This window comes from Pteronotus mesoamericanus, unplaced genomic scaffold (genome assembly GCF_021234165.1).
Source record: "Pteronotus mesoamericanus isolate MK-2021 breed Mesoamerican mustached bat unplaced genomic scaffold, CSHL_Meso_final contig_25, whole genome shotgun sequence".
Lineage (NCBI taxonomy): Eukaryota > Metazoa > Chordata > Mammalia > Chiroptera > Mormoopidae > Pteronotus > Pteronotus mesoamericanus.
This window is the reverse complement of record NW_026555105.1, coordinates 33,406,562-33,431,987: the sequence shown is the minus strand read 5'-3', so window position 1 is coordinate 33,431,987 and position 25,426 is coordinate 33,406,562. Positions and strand designations below refer to the sequence as shown.

Below are 25,426 nucleotides of genomic sequence, written 5' to 3'. Positions count from 1 at the left end.
GTATAACATTTATAAAGAAAAACACCATTTTAGTATGTTACTATTTACTCAAAATCCTCAGATTTAAGCATATTTAAAGTAGTCTTTAAAATATAAGACATTCTCTCTCTGTTCACACATATCCATGGGAAATTCATTCTTATACAACCTGTCTATACAGAGCCCAAGAGTATCCTACAGTTAGATCGAGTTATAATTTTGAAGTCGTGCTTTCTCTACTGCTAAGACAAAAACTAAAGCCAGCTTCACTTTTACATAAAATGTATTCCCAGATGCAGGCTGTATCATAAGAAGCAGGTACATGGAATAAAAAATTAATTGGTGTCTCAATTTCCGGATCAATGCACACCTTAACTGTGCAATGAAACCCTGCACAGTTACCTCTAGCCCCTGGCTGCAATTATGTGATTTAAAAAAATAATACTGTGTGCCCAAAACCAGTTTCCTTCTTAGTGTTCTTATTCTACCCTACTCTACCCAGTTGGCTAAATGACTAAACAGCAATGTCAATCAAATGCAATACTTCTCTCTATTCAAATATAATGGAAATTTTGACCATTCCACATTCAGAGAGCAAATACATTCTCACACTGACAACCACATTCCATTGGCTTTTCCCGAAAGCAAAGTGTGACAGATGCCTTGGCTGTAATTGCCAATCAGCCTTTACATGGCAGCTGAAAACACAATACATCACTTTGATCTCCTTTGCTCTAAACACATCCACAATCAAGAAACCTGAACAAGGAATAAGAAATTGGCATCATTTCCAGAAGCTGTCACTCCATGACACTTAAATATTCTGGTTTTTGCTCATATTTTTATTTTTCTGTTTTAGAGACACTCTGTCGAAGATCTGAACAAAAAAACACCTACAGTTAAATGGCATACATATAGATATTTAGAAAACACATTTATTATACCAGGTACAAAATCTTAATATAAGCACATTTAATTAAATAACACCACTGCCATCTTCTTATCTAGTCACGCACCTGAGACATAATACAAGGTAAGACTGCTCATCAGATATTGAAATTGTTCAGAAGGGTTGCACTCACATTTAGCAGGCAGGTCGTAGCCACATGTGATTTTTGCATGTCCAGTTTCACAGCCATTCAGGTTACGACACTCAGCAAGCAAACAGGGGCCAGCTGCTCTGTGAATACAGCCATCCACTGGGGGAGAGAGGAAAAAGTTACTTCATTTTTGGGCCTTTTGGAAATAAATACAAAACTTGAAACAGGAAGAGAAAAGAAACTTGGTTTGTTCCTACTGGGAATCACTGTAGCCCATGGAAGAAAACCCATGGTGCCTAATCCCTCAAATGCTATTGTCCTCCCCTCCTCTGGCGTGTGTGTGCATGCGTGTGTGTGTGTGTGTGTGTGTGTGTGGTTTTCGAAGTAGTGTGAAACCCAGTTCCTTTTGGGGTGGGGGAGTCCCTTATTTGCAGCATTTTGCAATTTCAATTGTGCAATTGTTCCCATGATGTTCTTTTAAGCTATCAACTTCATGTCACTGAACACAAAATTGGGAAGGAATGCTAACAATTCTATATCCGAGTTGGTAAATGTGTCTCCAAAACACCACAGGTTGCAGACTAAAACGGTGCTGAAGACGGTGAGACAGGCACTCTAGAACATTTGTACACACCTCCAAACTGAGACAGTAAAAATAAAGCTTATCAAAGTAACAGCCAGACCTCCGAGTTCCTCCTTCTTCTCCCAGCAGTATGACACAAACACAACCCTGTTTCTGCCGTGTATCTGGCAGGGGACTAGGTGATGGGCAAGGCTAGCTTAGGTCTCATAAACACCCCTAAAACCACCCTCACTCATTTCGCAGGGACTAAAACAGAACTGTAGCTGCTATTGCTCTGCTCTGCTGAACAAGTAGGCTTTCTGCCTTTAGGCAGCATCAGATCTCATTGGCCCTCTGGCCTCCCATCCAGGTCCCCGTCACAGGTCTCCTTCATAGTGAGAATCATCGTTTCAAAACAGAAACCAGATGCCATTGGAAGTGAAAACTTTATATGGCTGGATTGGGGGCAAATGCACAAGTGAAGGGCTACAAGGCCATATGCACATAAATTAGGACATGATTTCTAAGTGAAATGTTATTTAAAAGAGTATATATAGTTTAGTCCCAATTTTGTTTACAAAGTTATGTACACGCGTGCATATATATATGCACCTAAACAAAACAGAATTATCTTCTGGAGGGAGGGCCCCTTGTAGCACAGGCTTCCCCCACTAAGTAAGTGTTCTAGGAACCCATCTGTATCAGTGTACCAGCTGGGTTGTTGTGAGAGGCTATGTTTGATTTCAGTGAGTTTTTTTTGAAGACTCTGTCAACACGTTTGCCCCTTTTTCATGGTGGGTGATTTATGAGCACACCCCGCCCATACCGCATTGAGTGTTCAGCAGTTTTTGACCAAAAACGGAATGACCCCCATGCCTCAATGCCCAACTTCCCTATTTATCCAGTCTCACCCTGAGTGACTTTTTTTTTTTGTTTCTTTGGATGAAAAGAACCCCCAAAGAGAAAAGTTTTGCCAATGTAGAAGAAGTGAAACAAAAAAATGGCAGAAGCACTAAAAGGCATCAAAATCAATGAACTCAAAAGCTGTTTTGAGCAGTGGAAAACTGTCTCAATAGGTGTGTCGCATTAAGCAAAGAGTACTTTGAGGTGCCTGAAATTTAAACATATAAAAATAAATACACAATTTTTTAATAAAAAAAATCCAGGTTTTTTGGGTCCCCCTTGTATATACATGTACACACACACACACACACACACACACACACACATATATAGAGAGAGAGAGGTATTAGAAAGATACATGTCAAATTGAAAAAAGTGATTATGGGATAGAAAACAGAAGGTGAGACTATTAGGAAAAAAAATAGGCCCTGATTTCTCTAAGTTAAATTATGTTTTTACAAGAATTTTAAGTATTTTAAAGTGAACACATTTTCTTGGCAAAGAGGTAATGAATTACTCAGTTTGAAATGGGTACCTAAAATAGGATTCCCTAGTGTACTTAATCATATGCTATCAAATATTGTCTACATTACTTAGATTGCAGCCTAATGCAGTTTGTAGATGTCTATTTCTCAAAATCTTCATGGTTATTCCAGCATTCCCTACTGCTGAAGGTCTAGCTGAAGAGATATTGAGTAATAATGACTATAGCTTTAAATGTATTGAGTGCATATATGTGCCAACCACTACAATGATGACTTCCTTATAAGGTAAATACTGACTTCATTATCTCCATTTTATAGGATCTTAGAAGACGTTAGTAACTTGCCTACATCCAGAGAATATTGGCAACGTGATTCAAAACTTCAAGTTTGTCTGATGTAGCAACCATGCTCTCTTCTATTATAATTTGCTGCCTTCAGGAAATGAATCCAGGCAGTTTTACCTCAATCCCCCATATGTGATACATTGAACCAATATATTACATTAATTTTTAATTCCTATCAGTTCTATTCATGAATTATAATATACGTACAATCTTATACACAGATTTTGCAGCTTTGATGAGTTTTAACAAAGTATATCCCCAAGTAGCCATGATGTTAATAAAGATACAAAATGTTTCCATCAACTCAGAAAGCTCTCTTGTACTTTCCATCCAATTTCCCTTCTTAGCACCCACAGGGACCCTGTATTCTGATTTCAATCACCAGAGGTAAGTTTGCTTGTTATATAACTTCAAACTTCATGTAAGATATAGGGAAGGAGCTCACTTCTTTCACTCAGCAATTTTTTTGATATTCATCTATGTTGTTGCATGTATTAGTACCTCATTCTATTTCATTCCTGAGTAATATTCCATTGGTGAATATATCATAATTTCATTATCCATTCATCTGTGAATGGACATTGGAATATTTATAATTTCAACTATTATTAATATGTCTTCACATTTGTATGAGTTCTTTTGTGGTTATATGTTTTTCTTATGTACATCAAACAAATATCTATGGGTAAAATTGCTGAGTCTCCATATTTTTTACTTTATAAAAACTAACATATGGTTTTCCCAAGTAACTATAACAATTTACATATACCCCCAACAATGTATAAGAATTCAAATTTTGGCAATCCTTTGGTCTTGTCAGCCTTTTAATTTTAGCAATTATAGTGGATTTAAAGGGGTATCTCATGATTTCTATTTGTATTTCCCTCAGGATTAATAATGTTAAGTATCTTGCCCCATGCCTACTGGCAATTCATATATATTCTTTTTGGAAGTGTCTGTCCATGTCTTTTGCTGCCTTTCATTATCTTTTTATTACTGAATTGTGTTAAATCTGCTATAAGTTCTATCCAATTTTTTAAATTTCAGATATTTTATTTTTTCAATACTTGAAAGTTTCATTTGGTTCTTTTTCTCATAGTTTTCATATTACTTCTCAAATTTCCCATCATTTCCCATCTCCTCATCCCCATGTCCATTTTTTCATGTAAATGCCTGAATAGATTTCATGCAGTGATTTTAAAGTCCTTGCCTGCCAATTACAATATCTAAGTCACCTATGAATCTGTTTATATTGACTGATTTTTCACATGACTCCGAGTCACATTTTCTTGTTTCTTTGCATGTCTAGTAATTACTGACAGCATATGAACACTGTGAATATGTTTTAAAGGCTTTAGACACAATTATCTTCAAACAGTATCGAAGTTTCTTCCAGAAGGCAGTTAAATTACTGCCAGGTAAAATGGAAGCTTAGTTTTAGGATTTGTTAAGGTGGGTCTATTTTAGTTTTTTACCTTAGTTCTAGGAAGTGGTCTTTACTCCTAAAGCATGGCTGTTCTGTGTTTTCAATGGACAGCCCAACATGTTTGCCAACTCCCTTTAACTTGGGGGGAATACAAGTTAAACTTGGGGGGTTATGTGTTATATCCCTACTGTTAGAACCTGTGCTGCTATTTTTTTAGCCTTCTAGCTTTTCTTTTCTTTCTGGGCTCCTTGGAGTCTTTCCTTGCACAAAAACAGTCCAAAGCTCAGCTGAGAACAAAAGAGGTACAGTACATCCTCGCTTAATATCATTGATAAACTTTTGGAAACTGTGGCTGTTAAGTAAAAGGATGTATAGTAAAACCAATTTTACCAGAGGACAATTGATATAAACAACAGTTAAGTTTTGACAGCATATTTCTGATCACAAAAACATCACCAAAGCTTTAAATAAAGACACAAACACTTCTAATATTAAACACTGAAATAAATGTGAGCCATATATATACATTTAAGACAAATTAATAAAAACAAGTACAATAGTTCTTCCAACCAACTTATTCCACTTCAAGGTGGCAGGTGGCGAGAAACTCTTATAGCAGCTCAGGGCACAAGGCAGGAACCCACCCTGGACAGGACACCCCTCCGTCACAGGGTGTACTCACTCACACACACACACACACACACACACACACACACACACACAGCCCCTCAGACTGGGGCACATAGACGCACCAGTTCACCTAATGTGTCCATCTTTAGGATGTGGGAGGAAACAGTCCCCTAAGAAGTCGCGCAGGCATGGGGAAGACATGTAAATTCCACATAGATAGTGACAGAGGCCAGCAATTGAGTCTTTTTTGTTTTTCAGCACATTACAACAAAATCATGTGGAATGAAATGACATTATTTGAGGACTGGCTATATTCATTTATAATATATATTTTGAGGCTTCCCCACTCTGTGAATCTCTCCTTTCTGAAATCCTCAGATGAATTCCTAATTGTCTTTGCCAACCCTAAGTGCAGTCCTAAGATTGCTAATGCCAATAAAACCATTGCTTTCTCTCTGAGCCCTGTCAGCCACTTGTCACATGGGATGGGGAGGGCTCTCAGGGGTCACAGCTATTTAAGTGTGGATCTTACCCAGCGTGGTTTCCTTCTTTCAAAGGCTGAATCCTCTTTCGTTTCAGCCTGCTTTTAGTTGCTCTCTAGTGCCCCAAACAGTTTCTATTGTTCTTTTATAGTTTGTCAAGAATATATAATTACCATTGGTAAATGTGAGTCTGATACAAGCTATTCTGTCATCATCAGAAGCTGGAAGCTTACATCCAATTAAAACATGGGCAAAGGACCTGAACAGACACTTCTCCAAGGAGGACATACAGAAGGCCCAGAGACACATGAAAGGATGCTCAGCATCACTAGCCATCAGAGAAATGCAAATTAAAACCACAATGAGATACCACTTCACATTGGTCAGAATGGCCATCATAAACAGATCCCCAAACAATGGGTGCTGGTGAGGCTGTGGAGAAAAGGGAACCCTAGTCCACTGTTGGTAGGAATACAGACTGGTGTAGCCATTGTGGAAAACAGTTTGGAATTTCCTCAAAAAGCTAAAAGTGGAACTGCCTTTTGATCCAGCACTTCCACTGCTGGGATTATACCCTAAGAATCCCAAAACACCAATTCAAAAGAACCTATGCACCCCAATGTTCATAGCAGCACAATTTACAATAGCCAAGTACTGGAAGCAACCTAAGAGCCCATCAGTAGATGAGTGGATAAAAAAACTACGGTACATTTACACAATGGAATACTAAGCAGCAGAAAGAAAGAGCTACTACTCTTCATGACAGCATGGATGGAACTGGAGGGCATTATGCTAAGTGAAATAAGCCAGGGGGCAAAAGACAAATGCCATATGATCTCACCTATAAGTGGAACCTAGCAAGGAAAATATAACCAGCATCATTGAAAGAAAAAAGAAACCAATATAATCAAGAGGGAAGGAGGGAGGGGAGAGGGAAGGGAAGGGTCAAGTCAAGGAACATGTATAAAGGACCCATGGACAAAGCCAAAGTGGGAAAGGATTGAGGGAGGGGGAGGGGGGCAAGGGAAAATGGTGATGGAAAGTTGGAGACAAATGTTTTTGAACAATTAAAAAATAGGAACTGTCAAGCAGGTGCTAAAGTGGAAACTGAAAGAGAAAATGTATTTTTGTATATCATATTTTCAAGTCTTTAAACAGCATTTAATGTAGCTATGACATGTATACATTATATAACCTGGATGGAGAGATAGTCATTTCGTTTTTAACAGTTTTATAATAAATGAATGAACAAAAATAAAAAGAAGCTGGAGGTATACAGCACATTTTTGTTCGGTCAAAACATGACTTCATATTATTTCAGAACTATATTTGTGGCTCTTGGAAAAAGTGTGTGAAAGAAAGAGGCAATACCCATTGTATCAATTCTGTGCTTTGTTTAAAAGTGTTGTTATGGTTTTGAAAGAAAACCAAATCTCTCCATATATACAAATTCAATATTAGAGTTTAAAATTCTCTAATCTATTGTCAATTCTCTTGCTAGACTTGTTTTTCTAAAATGCAAGTCTGATTTTGATTTTATTACTTTCCTACTCAAGTAATGTTTGCTATTCCTCATATCTTACACTAAAAAGCCCTTAATTCCAAATTGCAGTTTTTTAGAGCCTTCATAAATGTAGTTCCAACTTACCCTCCCAATCTCACATCATTCCATTCTTTCTCCCTTGGCATCTTATTAGTCTGAACTCAGGACGTCTAAATCCTCATCATTGCTTAAACACATCTGTGACTTCCTTTACAAAGTACCCTCTGCCCAACTACTCCTCCCCTTTTCTTTTCTGCCTAGCAAGGTTTTTCTCATTTTTCAACTTCTAATTCCAATGCTTTCCTCTCTGAAAACCATTCAAAACCTTCACAGGACAAAATAATGTATTTTTATGTTCCAATAATATTGGGTTTTTTATCCCTATTTTCAAAGATATAAACTGTTTAATGCTATTACATAAACAAAGCAGGCCCCGTTGATATGGTGCGTCATACCCCCCACCCCGCCCCGTAGTCTACTGGCTTGGTGAGGGCCCAGGAGGTGGCTTGTTCTTTGTAGATCCCAGGTATACCAAAACAGACTTCCTGTAGGTGCTTAATGGAATTGAATTAAATGCAATTAAATTTGGGAAAAAGTAGTGCATCTTTAAAAAAAAAGAAACAACATTCTAAGGAAGTGGTCAGGTTAGTTCAATCCATGGAACCAGAAATTAAAAAGTAAAGTCAATGTACTACGCAGCAGAAAGAAAAAAAGAACTACTAAACTTCGCGACAGCATGGATGGAACTGGAGAGCACTATGCTAAGCGAAATAAGCCAGGGGGCGAAAGACAAATACCATATGATCTCACCTATAAGTGGAACCTATCCAACAGTACAAAGATGCAAGGAAAATAAGACCAGCAACACTGAAAGGAAAAGAAATCAACAGAGACAAGAGGGAAGAAGGGAGGCGGGGCGGGGACAAGGAAGGGAAGGGAAAAGTCAAGGAACATATAGCAAGGACTCATGGACCAAACCAAAGGGGAAGAGCTGAGGGAGGGAAGGAGGGAGGGGTCAAGGCAAAGTGGTGGGGGGTTGGCAGAGACAAATGTATTTGAAAAAATAAATTAAAATAAAATTTAAAAAAAATAAAAAGTAAAAAATACACAGCTATGTGTTACAGTTACAGATCTAGTGATGAGTTTCTACAAGGAAAGTGTTAATTCCCAGAATCTGAAAATTCACCCCTTCTCTCAGGTCTGGTGCAGACTGCTGGAAAACCTTTTGTTTCCCTGAGTGTCAGGCTAAAAAGGCAGCAGCTGAATAGTGGCAAGGCATGAAAAGCAACACAGCAGCACAATTCTGTCCCCCTACCACCAGCACCCAGGTAGGAGGGGATGGTATGCCTACCACTAGCCAGCACTCAGGCTGGCAGAGAATGTGTTCAGTCTGAGCCAAAATGTGTAAACCTAATTACAGCTGCAAACAGCAACAACAACAAAGCATCACCACCAGCAATCAAAAACAAACCCAAGATCAAAGGTATAAAACAGAAGTTGAAAACAGTTTTCCAGAGAGCAATATGACTATTTGTGTCTCTTGCCCTACCAAAGACATATTCCTATAGGAAAAAAAAAGACATTTAACCTCCACCAGAAATCTTCACGAAAGCACACTTATTTTTCTTCCTTAGCATATAGCTAGGGAGCACTTCCCAACCTCCATAAGACTGAATTCTGGTTAAAGGATTATGAGTAAAATTTATGTAACTAGTTCTACATACAATCCCTAAATATCCCCCATGCATTCTTCATTCCACTCCATGGTCTTCCATTGTCTGCAGGCTGGATGCAGAAGATTCATTGCAAGATTTTAATTTCCCAGCAGATGGTACAGAAACTAAGTAGAAAGTGACTGAATCCCTAAATAACTCTGTGGAACAGAGTTCCCCACACCCCTACTCTCCATACTGAACTGTCAATCAAGTGATAGATAAACCCTTATCATATAAAGCCACTGAGAGTTCAATATGTTGGTGACGGTAGTTTGCCTTGACTAATATATTTACTTCTGTTATAAATATTATAATGGTAATTTTCATTCAGCTTGATTACTGCTACTTTTTAAACTTTTATGCAAAAAATTCAGATTTTACTACTAGAATGAATATGCCATCTCGGCCAAGTTCCTTCCCTTAGGTATGCCTTAGAATCTTAATAATCCTAGACTCTGAGCACTCAAGGAACACCAAAGCCAGCCTGTCCTATTTAGTCAAAGAGTTATTTCCTACTTTATGATTAAAACCAGACTAGTAGAAGAAAAAGGCTGAGGACTGCCTAAAAACTTTCCGTGGTCATGGTCAACTAGTAATGGAATGAACACTGAAGTGACTCACAGGCCTAAGAGGAATCTTGCTGTAGCTTCTTCTAAAAAGAGGCTTTTCGCTATACTGACTCACCTGTCATTTACCATCCTGACAGCAACAAAATGCTTGCAGGCAGATGGTTAACTAAAGGAAGAGACTTTGATTCCCAGTATATTTCCTCCAGTTATCTAACAAAGGCTAAATTCATAAGGCTTCAGCCTATTAATTAGGTCATCTTGTTTAAGTTTTTTTACACGTTAGTCCATAGAATTAGAATGTTTGAGAGTGGGATAGAAAGATGGTTTCAGTTGTGCATGGAAGAAATTTGTTTTTCACTTTTGTCAATATTATCTTGAGGTTTAGAGTTTGAGAACAGTTTCATGGGGTAGTCTTATGTCATTATTTAAATAACAAATAAAGAGAAAAGAGATGGGACATGAAGCCTCACCAATTTTTCTGACCTAAGTTTTATTTTACCCCATGATTCCAACCTGTATTCTTCAGTTAAAGCTCCCTATTTTAAGAATAAATAAATAAATTGATCCTGACAACAGTAGAGAAAAAACAAGTCACAGAGCACTGAGTAAGTATTACCAGATATGGTGGCCCAGGGAGTGCAAGAGCTAGCAAAAAAAAATGAAAACAAACAAACCAGGGAAGAGTTCTAAACACACATTTTGAAAAATACTAAAAGCACCATTTAGTGAAATCCAGTTATTTTAGAAGTTGGCCCTATGAGGACTTTTCCTTGCATTACAAAGACAATTTTCTAAACAGTTTTTAGCAAGGAGGGTTTTGAAGTTCTTAGATGTGCACGTATTCATTTAATCTTCTTCTGTAAATAAAAGACAGTAACTTAATCTAAAAGCAGCCACACAAATCATATTAGACTGAAAAATAAGAGGCTCTCTCATGGAATATCTTTCCTAGAAGCCCAAGAGGATACAACAGAGTTCTTTCCAAATCAAATCAACATAAATTTATTAAACAACTATCTTGAACAAAGCATTCTGAAAGAAGCCGTAAGGGAATCAAATAATGATAATAATATGTCACAACTTTCAGGATTTGCTAGGTGCCTTCTGGTATGCTAAGTGACTTTCAAGCTTTCACCTTATAAGGGGCAGTGTTGCCAAGTGGAAAGAGGATGGTTCTGGAGAGTCCCAACAATGCCATATCAGCTCCCGTACTGTAATTTTCTCATTTGTAAAGCAGGTACCTCACAGGACCTCTATTCAAAAATCATAGATTTTTTTTGTATAAATTAATTATTATATGACAAGCACTTTGAATGCCTGACATGTTGCAAGTATTAAAAATATTGGTTATGCTATTATTCTCAATCATCATAAATTTTTTTACAGATAGGATCTATTAGTATGACCACTTAAATAATAAAAAAGGAAAGGTTAAGAAAGTAGTGCATGATCATGTAGAAGCCGGAGTCACAGCTTATGTTTGCCTAAACGTAAAGTCAGTGTTCTAAATCCTTACTCTCTCCTATCTCTATTAGCGTGAAGAAATACAGGGTCTGGCACAAATAATGCTTCTTTTTTATTACAAAATCTCTTATTACAAATCATAAACATGTAATTCTGTTACATAACAATATCACACTCAAGCACACCATATGACATTTTAGGTGAAATGTTCAAATTAAAATTATAAATTATTACACACATATTATTAGCCTACCAGCCACACTCAAGCAGACCTTATTTCTGCTGAACCCTGTATAAACCATGTTCCCTGCCATTGGGAGACAAACAGATAAGACAGAAAGGCTCAGAAGCATGTTTTCACTAAATTAAAACTTAACAACATAGACTATCTTAGTATAAAGAATACATCTTTTACATTGTTTAAAATTTTTATGTATTGATTTGAGAGAAAGAGAGACACAGATTTGTTGTTCTACCCATTGATGCAGTCACTGGTTGATTCCTGCACGTGCCCTGACCCAGGGTGTAACCCGTACCTTGCTGCATCAGGACGACACTCTAACCAACTGAGCTACCTGGCCAGAGCAAGAACATATCTTTTAATAGATCAACAAACATTTTGGGACTATGCATATGTTAATGTTTTACATTTCATAAAACCCATTGACAAAATTACCACATATTTAATTCGCAAAACAATTTTGCCCATTGGACTTGAACTTTATTACGTTTCTCACTTTATAGCTGAAGAAACTCAACATGTACAAGAAAAGATGGCTAAGTTAATCCACCTGTTAGGTGACAGATATAATTTAAGTTTTATGGCTCTTAAAGTGAGGTCAACATCAGCTGGAGAACCTGATAAAAATGTGGATTCCTAGATCCAACCCCAAATATATAGTAAAAGCCTTTCTAGCAGTGGGACCTTAGGATCTGCATTTAATAATTTCTACAGATAATATAGATGTACATGCCAATTGAGAACATTGAGAACCACTCCTCCTTTGGTATTGCTTTCTTACCAAAGCTCTAGAAAGTGGTGAGCGGTTGAGTCTGTAGTGAGTAATCTGTTCATTCACTCAATACAAGAACTCTTGAGTCCTGGCTCTTATAAATTGGAAGACCACCTTTAAATTTAATTAGAGCCATGTCCTCATCTTCCTTGACTTGTTCTAATCAAATATCCAAACAATCCCTGCCCTTAGCAGCTTGCACTGAAAACAGGAAATAATGGGTTGGCCAAAAAGTCCATTTAGTTTTTTCTGTAAAATAAAAGACACATTTTTAATTTTCACCAATTACTTTATTGGTTTGGATATTTTGAGTATGTCGGCTATCTTCCTTGTGGTATAACATTCATTGTCCTCAATTAATGTCTCAATTTGATCATTATCAGCTTCAACTGGTCTACCCGACTGTGGAGATTTGTCCAGTGAAAAATCTCCAGCACAAAACTTCGCAAACCACTTTTGACACGCTCAATCAGTTATGGCACCTTCTCCATACACTGCACAAATCTTTGTGTTTCAGTTGCATTTTTTACCTTTCTTGAAATAATAAAGCATAATATGCCAAAAATATTGCTTATTTTCTTCCATGTAAAGTATTAAAATGGCCACACAAAAATTCACCAATTTTAATGAGTTTTTTTAAAAAATGCATGCTGATATGACAGCTCTCATAATACAATAATTTAACAAAATTGTATCAAATGAAGTTAAAGACAGCTAAGCACTATTAGAGCCATCTTACAGAAAATAAACAAATGAACTTTTGACCAATCCAACAGTAACTAGAACTAGAAGTGAACTCCAATAGCAAGTAAGATTTTGATTAAATGCTGCTTCACTCAAAGACATGGCAAACATGGAATTCCTTGGTCAAGAACACGTCCTGGTACACAGTCTCCAAAGTAAGACTACAAGATATCCATACAGGGGATAGAAGAATATATTAAAAATTTTATTGATATTTATAATTTATGAAGTTCAAGTTTACTAATATTTAACATATAGGCTGATAGTACTACTCGTATATAATTTATAAGTAAATACACACATACACATAGGTACAAATAAAAAAATATGTACTGAAAGAGGTACACACAAAAAAAAAACTTGGTACCAACACACATGGTGATTAAGAATGCTCTGGAATCAAACTGCCAGTCTCTGTCACTTAGAATTTCTGTACCTATATAATGGGTATAATATTGGTATCTACTTTGTAGGTTTCTTATGTTAATTGAATGAAGTAACATTTGTACAGCACTTGACTTGTGCAGCACCCGCGTAAGTACTGAAAGAATCTTAGTGTGATAGATCTTGCTCCCACAGCAATTATTATAATTATTCCCATCTTTGTATCCATCTCCTTGGCAATATGACTCTACAGTTTTCCCCATTAAGAGATGTTATCTGTTTTGCCACCCCTTGAATGTAGGCTGATCTTATAGCTAACGTGCTTTGGCCAACAAAATGAAGCAGAAGTGACTGTCATTCCTAGTCCTAAGCCTCAGGAAATTGTTCAAACTTCTGCTCAGTCTCTTGAAACCCTGCTTAGTCCATGTGAATAAGGCCAGGTCAGCCTGCTGGAGGACAAGAGACCATGTGGAACAAAGACAAGCTATCTGCTCTGAGATCATATCAGACTAGCCAGCCCTCAGATTTCCTGGCAACTGAGCACAAACACGTGATTGACCTCAGCTAAGATGAGAAGAACTATCCAGCTTATGATGAACCCATAGAATTATGTTATATAAATAGTTGTTGTTTTAAGCCATTAACATTTGGGGGTAGTTTGCTACATAGAAAAAGCTAACTGGTATACTTAGCCATCATCATCAGAAAAGATGCAGAGACATAAACCAGTAGTACCCAGTCTTTTTGGCACTAAGGACCTGTTTTGCAGAAGACAATTTTTCCACACACTGGGGGTTGTGGAGTATGGTTTTGGGATAATTTGAGCACATTACATTCAAGCTTGCCTCCTGCTGTGCGGCCCAATTCCTAACAGGCCCAGACTGGTACCAGTCCACAGCCCAGAGGTTGGGGAACCCTGCCATAAATGAGTCTCAAGTGAAGACACAAAGGAATAAGGTTAAATAGCTGTCTTAAACTCCTAGGGAAGAAAAGCTATATGCTGAAGTAATCAGGTAAAAAGCTGATTCCATTAGAGGTCACTGATATCCTGAATGAAAGATTTATGTGTCAGGTACTGAATAGCATCAGTGTTTCCTTTAGGGAGGAAAAGAAATATCTGTGAGAAAATACAATACAATGACAAGGAGATCCACATCTTGAAGCTTCACAGATGTGAGGAATTCAGCTATTTGAAACAGCCTTGGGCTGACTGAAAAATGAACTTCACTTATGAAGCTCCTGATCCAGCTGGTCAATTTCACAATGAGATGTCGGCTATTATCCCAGGAGAAGATGATAAATGTAATAGAATAAATATCTACATATTTCTTAGTTCAAAAACCTGGAGCAATTTTCAGCTATGGGTCACATGCCTAGCTTTCTTCATCTCTAATCCAAAAGCTTGGGGGTTGATCTTTAAAAATCAGGAGAGATTAGTTAGGTCTGAGACTAAGGCCTAACTAACTGTGCAGGTACACAAAAAACAGTAATTTTTGTTTGTCTTGTTGAATTTGAATTTCCATGTGAGAATAAAAGGCTATTTCTCAGAAATAATTACAATTCAGGTCCCAAAATTTTTCTTAGAAAAAATATAAATCAATCAGTTCTATCTCATCAGTAGGTTTAAGAATGAAGAAGTCATGTTGATTAACATCCTAATCAGATTCTAATAAAGACATTTTGAATTGTTGCTAACATCATGGTAAACAAATTATTTTAAGATGTAATCCATGTATTTCATTCCACATATCCATGCTCTCTCATTAAAAAAAAAATTCATATGACAAAGATTGCGGGTTTCCATTATCAATTCTCATTTCCCCTACTAATAGAATCCCTCTATTGACTTGGGTGGTTATATGCCCAACTAAAAATCTATATTTACCAGCAGTTCTTTCAAAAATGAAAAAGATATGAGTGACCAAATTAGATAGAAAGAGGTAACATTGCTTGGGCTTCCAGGTAAGCTCATAACAGAGGACATATCCACACCGGTCTTTTATTATTATTATTGTTATTGTTATAATTATTATCATTATTAATATTGGCTTTCCCACTCTTCCACCTTCATGCATAAGACTAAACACTGGTATTCAGGCTGCAGTAGTCTTCTAGTGAGCTCAAGCATAAAGGCTACATTCTAGTATGATCATAGGTGCCTAAATCTTGGATGGCACCTGTGGGAGGTATCACGTTAGCCTTGAATTATTTCTTATGCAATGAGAGAAAAACATTTTTGTTAATGAGCGTATGTCTTGTGCAAGCCACTATCTGTAACTTAGAGGGTAATGCCATTTTAAATGTTGTGAGCATGTATTTAATTTAGCTGAGACATGTCCCTTTAAATTCTGGACAAGAAAGTTCCTTTGACAATTATACAAGTATTAATTACTAGAACATTCTGAGCTGACAAAATATTGTAAAGGGAACAATGTAGTAGACAACTCTTCCAACAGTTCATTGGAGGGACCAGGGCAGTCTTGACCATACCACTAAAGAAGGAATGGAAGCTGGAAAAACCTGGACTATGCCAATATGATGGCCATGTGACATTAAGAAGGCTTATATTTCATGTGTTCTCAGCAGGAAAGTACATTTCCATCAGGAATAAAACTGTATTTACTGCAGATAGATACTAATAAAGAATCCAAAGAAAATGGTGAGGGTCATATTTTCTGAAAGTCCATAGAAACGGTCCAAAAGAGGTACAAAGTTGTTATCAGATTTATTTAACAGCCTTTGACATCAGTGGATAAGATCTTTCAGAGAAAAGATCAACAATCGATCATTACAGCCTTAACCGACACATTAGACCAAATGTATTTAATTGATGTTTTTAGAGTATTTCACCTCAAAGCAGCAGAATATACTCCTCCATTATTTTCAAGTTGACATGGGACATTTTCAAGGATAGACCACATGTTAGGCCACAACACAAGTTTCAATAAATTTAAGAACAGTGAAATCACATCAAGCACCTTCTCTGACCGCAAAGGTATGAAACTAAAAATCAATCAAAGAAAAAAAATTTAAAAACACACAAACACATGAAGACTAAATAACATGTTACTAAATAATGAATGGGTTAAAATTGAGATAAAGGGAAAAAATCAAAAGATACCTTGACATAAATAAAAACAAAAACACAAATTCTATGAAACATCAGTAAAAACAGGCCTAGCAGGAAAATTCATAGCAGTACAGGCCTACATCAAAAAACAAGATAAATCTCAAATACGAAATCAACCCTGACACCTAAAAGAGCTAGAAAAATATCAACAAACCCAAAATTAGTAGAAGGAAGGAAATAATAAAGATTGGAGTGGAAATAAATGAAATAAAGTCTAAAAGAGTACAAAAGATCAGCGAAACTAAAAGCTGGTGAATTGAAAAGATAAACAATAGTTATAAACCCTTAATGAGATATACCAAGGAAAAAAAGGGGGAATAAAAATTAAATAAAATCAGAAATGAAAGAGAAGTGACATCTGATACCACAGAAACATTGTACAAAGGATTATAAAAAATACTACAATATATGCCAACAAATTGAACAATCTAGAAAACATGGATAAATTCCTAGAAACATACAGTCTTTCAAGACTGAATCAAGAAGAAATAGAAAATCTGAACAGATTAATTATTACAACAAAACTGATGAATAATAAAAAAAACTCCCAACAAACAAAAGTCCTGGACAAGATGGCTTCACAGGTGAATTTTACAAAACATTCAAAGAAGAACTCATACCTATCCTTCTGAGACTATTCTAAAGAATTCAAAAGGAAGGAAGATTCCCAAGCTCACTTTACAAGGGCAGGATAATCCTGATCCTAAAACCAGATAAAGACATTACAAAGATAATAAAAAAGTATAGGCCAGTATCCCTGAGGAACACAGATGCCAAAATTCCTCAACTAAATATTAGCAAAGTCAATTCAGCAATACACTAAAAAATCACTTGACAAAATCCAGTATTCATTCATAATAAAACTTTTCAGCAGAGTGGGAATAGAGGAAATATATTTGAAACAAAATAAAGGCTATATATGACAAAACAAAGCTAACATCATACTCAACAAGGAAAAATTAAAACTGTTTCTTTTAAGATCAGGACCAGGACAAGCATGTCCACTTTCACCAATCTTATTTAATATAGTACTGCAAGTTCTAGCCACAACAATCAGGCAAAAAGAAATAAAAGGCATACAAATTGGAAAGGAAAGAGTGAAACTCTCATTATTTTCAGATGACATATTATAAACAGAGAACCCTGAAGATTGTACCAGAAAAAAAAAGTACTAGAACTGATAAGTTCAGGAAAGTAAGATACAAAATAAATATTCAGAAACCAGTTGCTTTTTACACACCAATAATAAACTATCAAAAAGAAAAACTAGGAAAACAATTCCATTTACAATTGCATGATTAAAAAAAACCCAAAAACCTAGGAATAAATTTAATCAAGGAGGTAAAAAGCCTGTACTCAGAAAATTATAAGATATTGAAGAAAGAAACTGAAGAAGATACATGTAAATGGAAGCACATATTGTGCTCACGGATAGGAAGAATTAACATCATTAAAATATTCATACTACTCAAAGAAATCTATAGATTTAATGAAATTCTTATCAAAATTCTAATGGCATTTTTCACAGAATTAGAACAAATATTCTAAAAATTTAAATGGAACCAAAAAAGATCCCAAATAACCACAGAAATCTTGTAAAAGAAGAAAGTTGGAAATTTCACACTACCTGATATCAAACTATACTGTAAGAATTTAGTGATCAAAACAGCATAGTACTAACAAAAATAGACACCTACATCAATGGAACAGAATACAGAACCCAGAAATAAGCCCGTATCAATATGATTGATTAGTGTATAACAAAGAGAGAAAGAACATACAACAGGAGAAAGACAGTCTGTTCAATAAATGATATTGGAAAAATTGGACAGATGCATGCAAAAAAAATGAAACTAGACCATTTTCTTAGGTCATATACAAGAATAAACTCAAATGGATTAAAGACCTAAAAGTAAGGATCATAACCATAAAACTTGTGAAAGAACACATAGGCAGTAAAATCTCTGACATTTTTCTTAGGAATATTTTTTTCTGATCTATTTCCTCAGGCAAGGGAAACAAGAAAAAATACGTGAGAGTACATCAAACTAAAACTTTTGCACAGCAAACGTAACCATCAACAATATGAAAACACAACCCACTGAATGAGAGAACATGTTCGTCAATGATACATCTGAAAAGGAGTTAATAGCCAAAACTTATAAGGAACTCATACAGCTTAACACCAAAAAAACAAACAATTCAATTAAAAAATGGACAGAGGACCCGAATAAGCACTTCTTCAAAGAGAACATACAGACTGCCAATAGACATATGAAAAGATGCACAATGTCACTAATTATCAGAGAAATGTAAATTAAAACAACAATGAGACATCACCTCACAACTGTCAGAATGGCCATCACCAATAAATCAATGAACAACAAACGTTGGTAAGAATGTGGAGAAAGGGGAAACCCTTGTGCACTGTGGAAGGGAATGCAGATTGGTGCAGCTGCTACTGAAAACATTACGAAGGGTCCTCAAAAAATTAAAAATGGAGCTGACTTATGACCCAGAAATTTCACTTCTGGGTATATATCCAAAGAAACCCAAAGCACTAATTCAAAAGGATAAATTTACCATGTTCATTGTAGCATTATTTATAATAATTGAGATATGAAAACAACCCATGTGCCATCAACAGACAAGTGGATAAAAAAGAAGTGGTACATATACACAATGGAATATTACTCAGCCATAAAATAGGAATAAAATCTTACTATTTGTGAAAACTTGGATGAACCTAGAGCATTTTATACTAAGTGAAATAAGTCAGACAGAGAAAGACAAATACCAGATGATTTCACTTTTCTATGGAATCTAAAAAACAAACAAACAAAAGAGAAAGAAATTCATAGCTATAGATCAATATTCAGGGCTCCATTAAGCCTGAGGAAAGTGGTGATAGAGGACATGATCTCGTTAATAAGGTGAATAAGGTTAGTGTAGGCTGGATGCTCAATGTCAAGGTTTCTACGACAGATGTCATAGATGGCCTTGTTGTCAGCCATGGCACAATTAGAATGTTCCAGGGTGGCGTGGGGGTGAGGATGCAGTTGTGGGGCTCAATTATAGCTGTGGATACCTAGAAGGTCTGGGTAAATGCAGAACTCCAGCTTGGACTTCTTGCCATAATTAACAAAGAGAGACATTCCATCAACAGGGATGTGAACCCAAAGCCATTTGTGCCACCAAAGTTGTAGAGAAGCAAGAAGCCCTGAAGACCTATGCACTGGGTGGCCAGTTTCTGAATTAGGTCCTAGACAAGGCCAATGATCTCCTTGCCAATGCTGTAGTGCCCATGGACATATTTATTAGCAGCATTTTCCTTGCCTGTGATGATGAGCTTCTCAGGGTGGAGTAGCTGGTGGTAGGTGCCAGTGCAAACTTCATCAATTACCATGGGTTCCAGGTCTACAAACACTGCTCAGGGCACATGCTTGTCAGAGCCTGTCTCACTGAACAAGGTGTTAAAGGAGTCATCTTCTCCCCCAGTGGTCTTGTCATTTGGCATCTGGCCATTGGGCTGAATGCCATCTTCCAAGCAGAAGAGCTCCTGGCAGACATTTCCAATCTGGACACCAACCTGGCAAACATGGATGGAGGTGCACTCACAAAGGACTGAGACTTTTTGTCTTTAAGGGACTGGAGGAGATGAGGGAGCAGCGACAAGGACCTCCCACTGACAGACTACCAAGGAGTCCAGGAGAGAAGTGGAGAAGTCTTAAAAGGGACCCTGTCAAATGGAAATGCAGGGCAGGACACCTCCTCTTTCCAAGAAATAAAAATGAGTCAACCTAAATATTTCCCCTTCTAGCAGAAACTTCCCAGCAGCAGGGGACAGAGTTTCAGAACTAGGGATGATGTAAGTCAATATTAACAGGTGCCTCCAAGACAACCTCATTTGTTATCAGAGAATGAGGCCTGTGGAGAAAGGAGATCTTTCCTCGAGGAATTCAGCTTTTAAACTTTAACCATGTTAAATCTTTTCTCCTCATTTTCTTTCTATGAAAAAATTACCAATATGCCATTTTGGGGTTTATTTCTCATCTGTTCCAGAAAACACTAATGGTTTTAAGGGAGATGATAAAGAATTAAAAGTCTTCAGGAAAGAAAATGAAATCTCTCAGAACTTTCACTTGGTTTGCTAAAGGAAAATGGTAAAAGCCATTTTTTATGTATTTGCAAAAATATAAAATCTTGACACACATCAAGAGAATCTTGGTTTTCATAAACTCTTTGCCACTCACTCTGCTTGAGTTTTTAAAGGAGGAATACATCTGTAGGTCGGAGGAGGAGATAAACTACGTGCAGCCCTTTTCTTCCAAGTCCACAAATGAAGGTAACATTTATTGTCCCAAACCAAACATTGACTTTTTCTTCTTCCATTATTTATTTTCAAGAGGAGTTTTGGGGAATAATCTTATGTGAAAAAAAAAAAAACTTAAAGGCAAAGAATATTTTGGTCATTTTATGAAGCAATAAAATTATTTTTTCTTTTTGACTTTTTTTTCTGATTAAAAAAAAGTTGACCTTGCTTATTAGAGACTTATTTTCAGAAAAGGCTACTGTTTTCCCTATATTTATTAACTTGAACAATCCTTTTTATTTTAAATTTTAAAAAAGTCCAATAGAGTTTAGTGTAGTATATAATTTTGATGAAATTTCTATCCAGTAAAAGATTCAATATATGTGCCTGCATAGATAGATATTTTGCTCAGAATATCCCAAACCTTCATGGAAGTAAGTTAGTTAAAATTTCTGAAAGAGCAAAAAAAAGCATCATGTCTTAAATTAAATTTTCAGGTTAAAAAGTATTTAACCTAAACCGATGAGGACAGAAAGAATAATGTCACACGTGATTTCCATAACTAAAGTTGCATTTCCCTGTACTCATCTAAAATATTTCTGAATAAATAGGTTGAGATCCTTTTTTTCCAGGAAATGTATCTACTTAGGGAAAAAAAGAATTTCAGAATTTTTTTCCTTTGGGCATGAATGTAGCAATTTACCATGTGGAACCGAAAGAGGGGTCTTGGTGTTAATCAGACCTGCAGTGGGCATTTAGTCTCCAAATCCAAGGCATATGCAATTTGAATGTCAGTTAAGCCCCCAACTCCAGGTCCTAAAATGTGTACACCTCCTGCAAGGATGCTGCCAAAGAAAAATATATTTCTAGAAGTTGATGGAGCAAGACTTTCTGTTGCTTCCCCTTTTCCACTACAGGCCCAGTCACCCAGTCCAGAACGCTTATTTATAGTCTCTTCTAGACAAATCCCCTCTCAACTTATTTGTTCCCTCTCTGAGACACTGGAAGTTTCTCCACAAAATGGCAGCTGAATGTGAAAAAAATGTCAGAAAGTTTCCTGTTAGAGAAGAGTCTATTTGGTGAGAACTTTTGATTCACATACTCACCCATTAAAAATAAAATATACAAAGCAGAACAAATGGCGGTGGCCATTGAGAGAGAGTTAAATGGGTTTCTCTGCACTGATAAAATTTTGTTAAAATTCTTCAAGTTTATAGAAAAGACACTTCAGAGAGGACAAAGCCATGGCTTGAATAATCCTGCAGCTCATTGAAATGTCTATTTTCTTTATCCCTAGCGGAACCATTTTGCCCCATCAAATGCTTGTAGGAGAAGTTAAAACGAGGCACGTGTGCAGTCCCCCACAAAGGAGCCCTGTATTTAACAGCACACGCATCCAACACCTCAAACAGTTTTAAAGAAAGCTGTGTTTATTATGAGAGCTTATGAAATAAAAAGTATAAACTTTCTCATCCTCAATAATATGCGAAGAAATGTACAGCCAAAATAAGGAAGCTGTGCATAATGTAACACTTGGCAGGAATTTTAATCAGTGGATTGGCAAGGATAGATGCAATACTTCAGTTCCTTTTAGACATGTCTGAGCTCCCTTAATTTAAACACCACACACACTGGGTCTAGGGAGGACATTTAGGAGCCATGTTGCTTTCTGCAGGAGTGCTGATGAGTAATGCAAGCTAAGCAGGGAGCATTGATATGATAACAGTTTCAATCTCAGGGAATGAATGATGGCAAGAGACACACTGCTATTGTAGAGCAAAGCAACACAGATTTACATTATGATAAGGCATTCTAGCCACATTACTATAGCAGGTAAAGATGCTTTCAGGTGTCACTCTGACTCAGTTTTGCTCTAAAGAGCACAGTTTTGGACTTTGTCAGAAGTTTTCACACAGGATTGATGTTTTTTCCAGTTGAAAAACAACAGAGCTATCCAGTAGCCCTCAGTTCCTGAGCAGCCTAACAGCAGTTCAAACAAGTTGAAAGTCAGGTCACATAATGTGGACCCTAAGCTGACCATCAAAGAAAGAGTTATGACGTGATGAAAAGCTCCGGGCAACCTGTTAAATCCACCATCCCTGTCAGGATGGAACAAGAGCAATCTTGCCTCTGCAGCAACAATTTTTAAGGAGACCACAAAGAAAACATTTTATCCCTCTGCCACCTGCACAACATTCTAGTAATTAGTATCCATGATTTCACATGAAATCTCAGGAAATGAAATGTTAAGAAAGAAGACTCAAAAGTCAAATGGTAGAGACACGTACTGTAAAGTGTTCTTATTTAACTATCACTGGGAGTCTTTTTCTTTTAAACATTTTTCTTTTAATGTTTAACTGTCCTCAAGTTTGCAAGTGTAGTAAAGTCTGGAAACACAAGATGTTGTTTAAAAACATTCTTCAATGACTCAGTATGAGAGAAGGTAAATGAGGGTGTGGGTGGGGACAATTTGCTCTACTCACAGGGAGCAAAGGTCAAGGGACACAGAAAGTCCCCAACTTTATGTAAACTCTTTTAAGAATATTTTCAGAAATTAATTCAGAAATACAATCTGTTTAGAAAGAATACTGATTATTTTTATGTTATTGTATTTCTTTGCTAGGTAATAAAGTATTTATATACACCATAAATATCTTGAGAAAGTTATTATTTGGGGGGCTTATTGTGCTGTAAATAATGAAACCAAACATTACTATGAATACAGTTTGGGACATAATTGCTTCACCAACCACACCAGCACATACCTGGTTCCAAACTCTCGATGGAAGGAGCAAAAAGCTGGGATTGCGGCAGAGCCGTAAAACCTCACCTCGGAGCTGTAGTCATAGCCCACTTTCACTGAGGCTCCGCAGAAAAGGAATCAGGAATCAGTTTTTATTTTTTAAGGGACATGTAAAAGGGTGTACCTCTTTTTGGCAAATAACAAGTTGATAATCTTAATAGTTTCTGTTGAAAATGAATATTTGAACTGATGAAAAATTTATTACAGAGTGCTGAAGTTAAATCATGCTTCCAAATTCAGATGGAGTACTTGATAGCAGATAATCCAGGGAGTATGTAAATGGAAGCATTTTAAAATGAGAAGATACAAGTGCCCTGGAGAATCCGATGTCAGGTCCATAGGCTGTGAGACAAAATGAAGTTAAAAGGATGAATATATGTAATTTAATTATGCTAGGAAAGAAGGCTTGAGGAAAAACATTTCTAATAAACTAATTTAGGAGCATAAAAATTATTCCAGTATGATTAAAATTAGGTAAGGATGGCTTGACAGTTAAAGAAAAGCCAGAAGACTTAGTTATATGAAATCAGCAAACATATCTGTGGGAATTAGGCATTCCAACTAAGGAGAAAATAGTAAATGCAACCATTTTGGAAAGAGTAAAGAAGAAAGAATATAATCATGACTTTTATGTGTCTATTTCTTTACTAAAGCAATGCTTAGCATCATTTTTTTAATTATTAAAAAAATAATTCTTTGTAAACCATTATACCTCCCTGTCCCCTTCATCAGTCCTATAGTTTTGTTTTTTGGGGTTTTTTTTTAAAGTAATCTCTTGGAGTCTTAACTGGTAACTCCACAGTTATTTCTGGTCACTAAGGTCAGTAAGGTGCTGTTCAATGAGCTCTACTCTTCTATTACCTTATTTATTCACTCTTATTTAATACACTTCCGAGGTACCTCCCATCTTCCATATACCACTGTGCATGTGGATGGAAATATATGGAAGCAAGACCTTTAACACAATGACATCTGAGTTAGGTGTCATAATTAAGACATCTAACGAACTTTTTGCCCATGTATCAGAGGGTTTGTCAGTGTCTCTCCTCACACTGCAGTCAGCCAAATATGCTGTCCAGTTGAAATTACAACGCTGTCCTTATGTAAATTCTCTCTGCCATGCCAATATCCGTTTATGACCCCTTTGACTTTGGGAAGGTTTTGCAAAAAGTGCAGGTTCCAGATTCAGATAGGATGGACAAATTTCTTGTCCATCACTATTATTAGTGAGTTTAGGCAAGCTCCTTAGCCCTTTTTAGCATCTTTTCTTATTTGTAAAATGGAAATAAGAATTCTTATCTTTAAGGGTGGTCTTGAACATCAGCTTGGATCAAGAATGCAAATCATTTAGGACATGGTAGATGCTCATTAAACAGTGGATGCTATAAGTACAATTAGCCTCACCATTTTATCAAATATCAGGGTGTTTGTGCTGTACTGTTGGTTCAAAGGAAAACTTAAAGGGTCAAGAGCTGGTCTCAGTCCCAAGTCAGGGTGATATATCTTGTAGGTATTACAACTCTAAGGTAGTAGAAAAACTACCCTTAGGTAGTTTTCTACTTTTCTAAGGTAAGGTAGAAAAACTGTACCCTTAAAATTAGCATGTGTTGATAACAGTCCACAAAAGTTTTAAATTAAATTTGGCAATGTTACAATATGCCTAACAAAAAGGTAAGAAAACAATGCTTACTGTACAAGCAAAGGGAATATCCTCTGGTAAGTAGGATGCCATGTTCCTCTTCTAGCTTTGTGAAAAAGTTGTCATGTGAAATTATTTCACATTCTTTTCAGCCCACTCAGACAAAGCAAATAAAGTATGACTGAACCATGGGTCTCATAAATATGCCTGAATGTCAGGATTTTGGCTGTAACACAGGAATCAGGAAGAACTCCAGTTG

The 25,426-nt window shown here is 36.5% G+C and overlaps 1 protein-coding gene across 1 annotated transcript in view; it reads right to left on the bottom strand.

Moving 5' to 3' along the window:
- The window catches only part of MACROD2 (mono-ADP ribosylhydrolase 2), a 2,155,137-nt gene that overhangs the window by 1,380,264 nt on the left and 749,447 nt on the right, over positions 1-25,426 (bottom strand). The window contains exon 5 of the mRNA XM_054574077.1: positions 1,062-1,178. Within this exon, the coding sequence (XP_054430052.1) occupies positions 1,062-1,178 (117 nt within the window). The remainder of the gene's footprint in view (positions 1-1,061; positions 1,179-25,426) is intronic.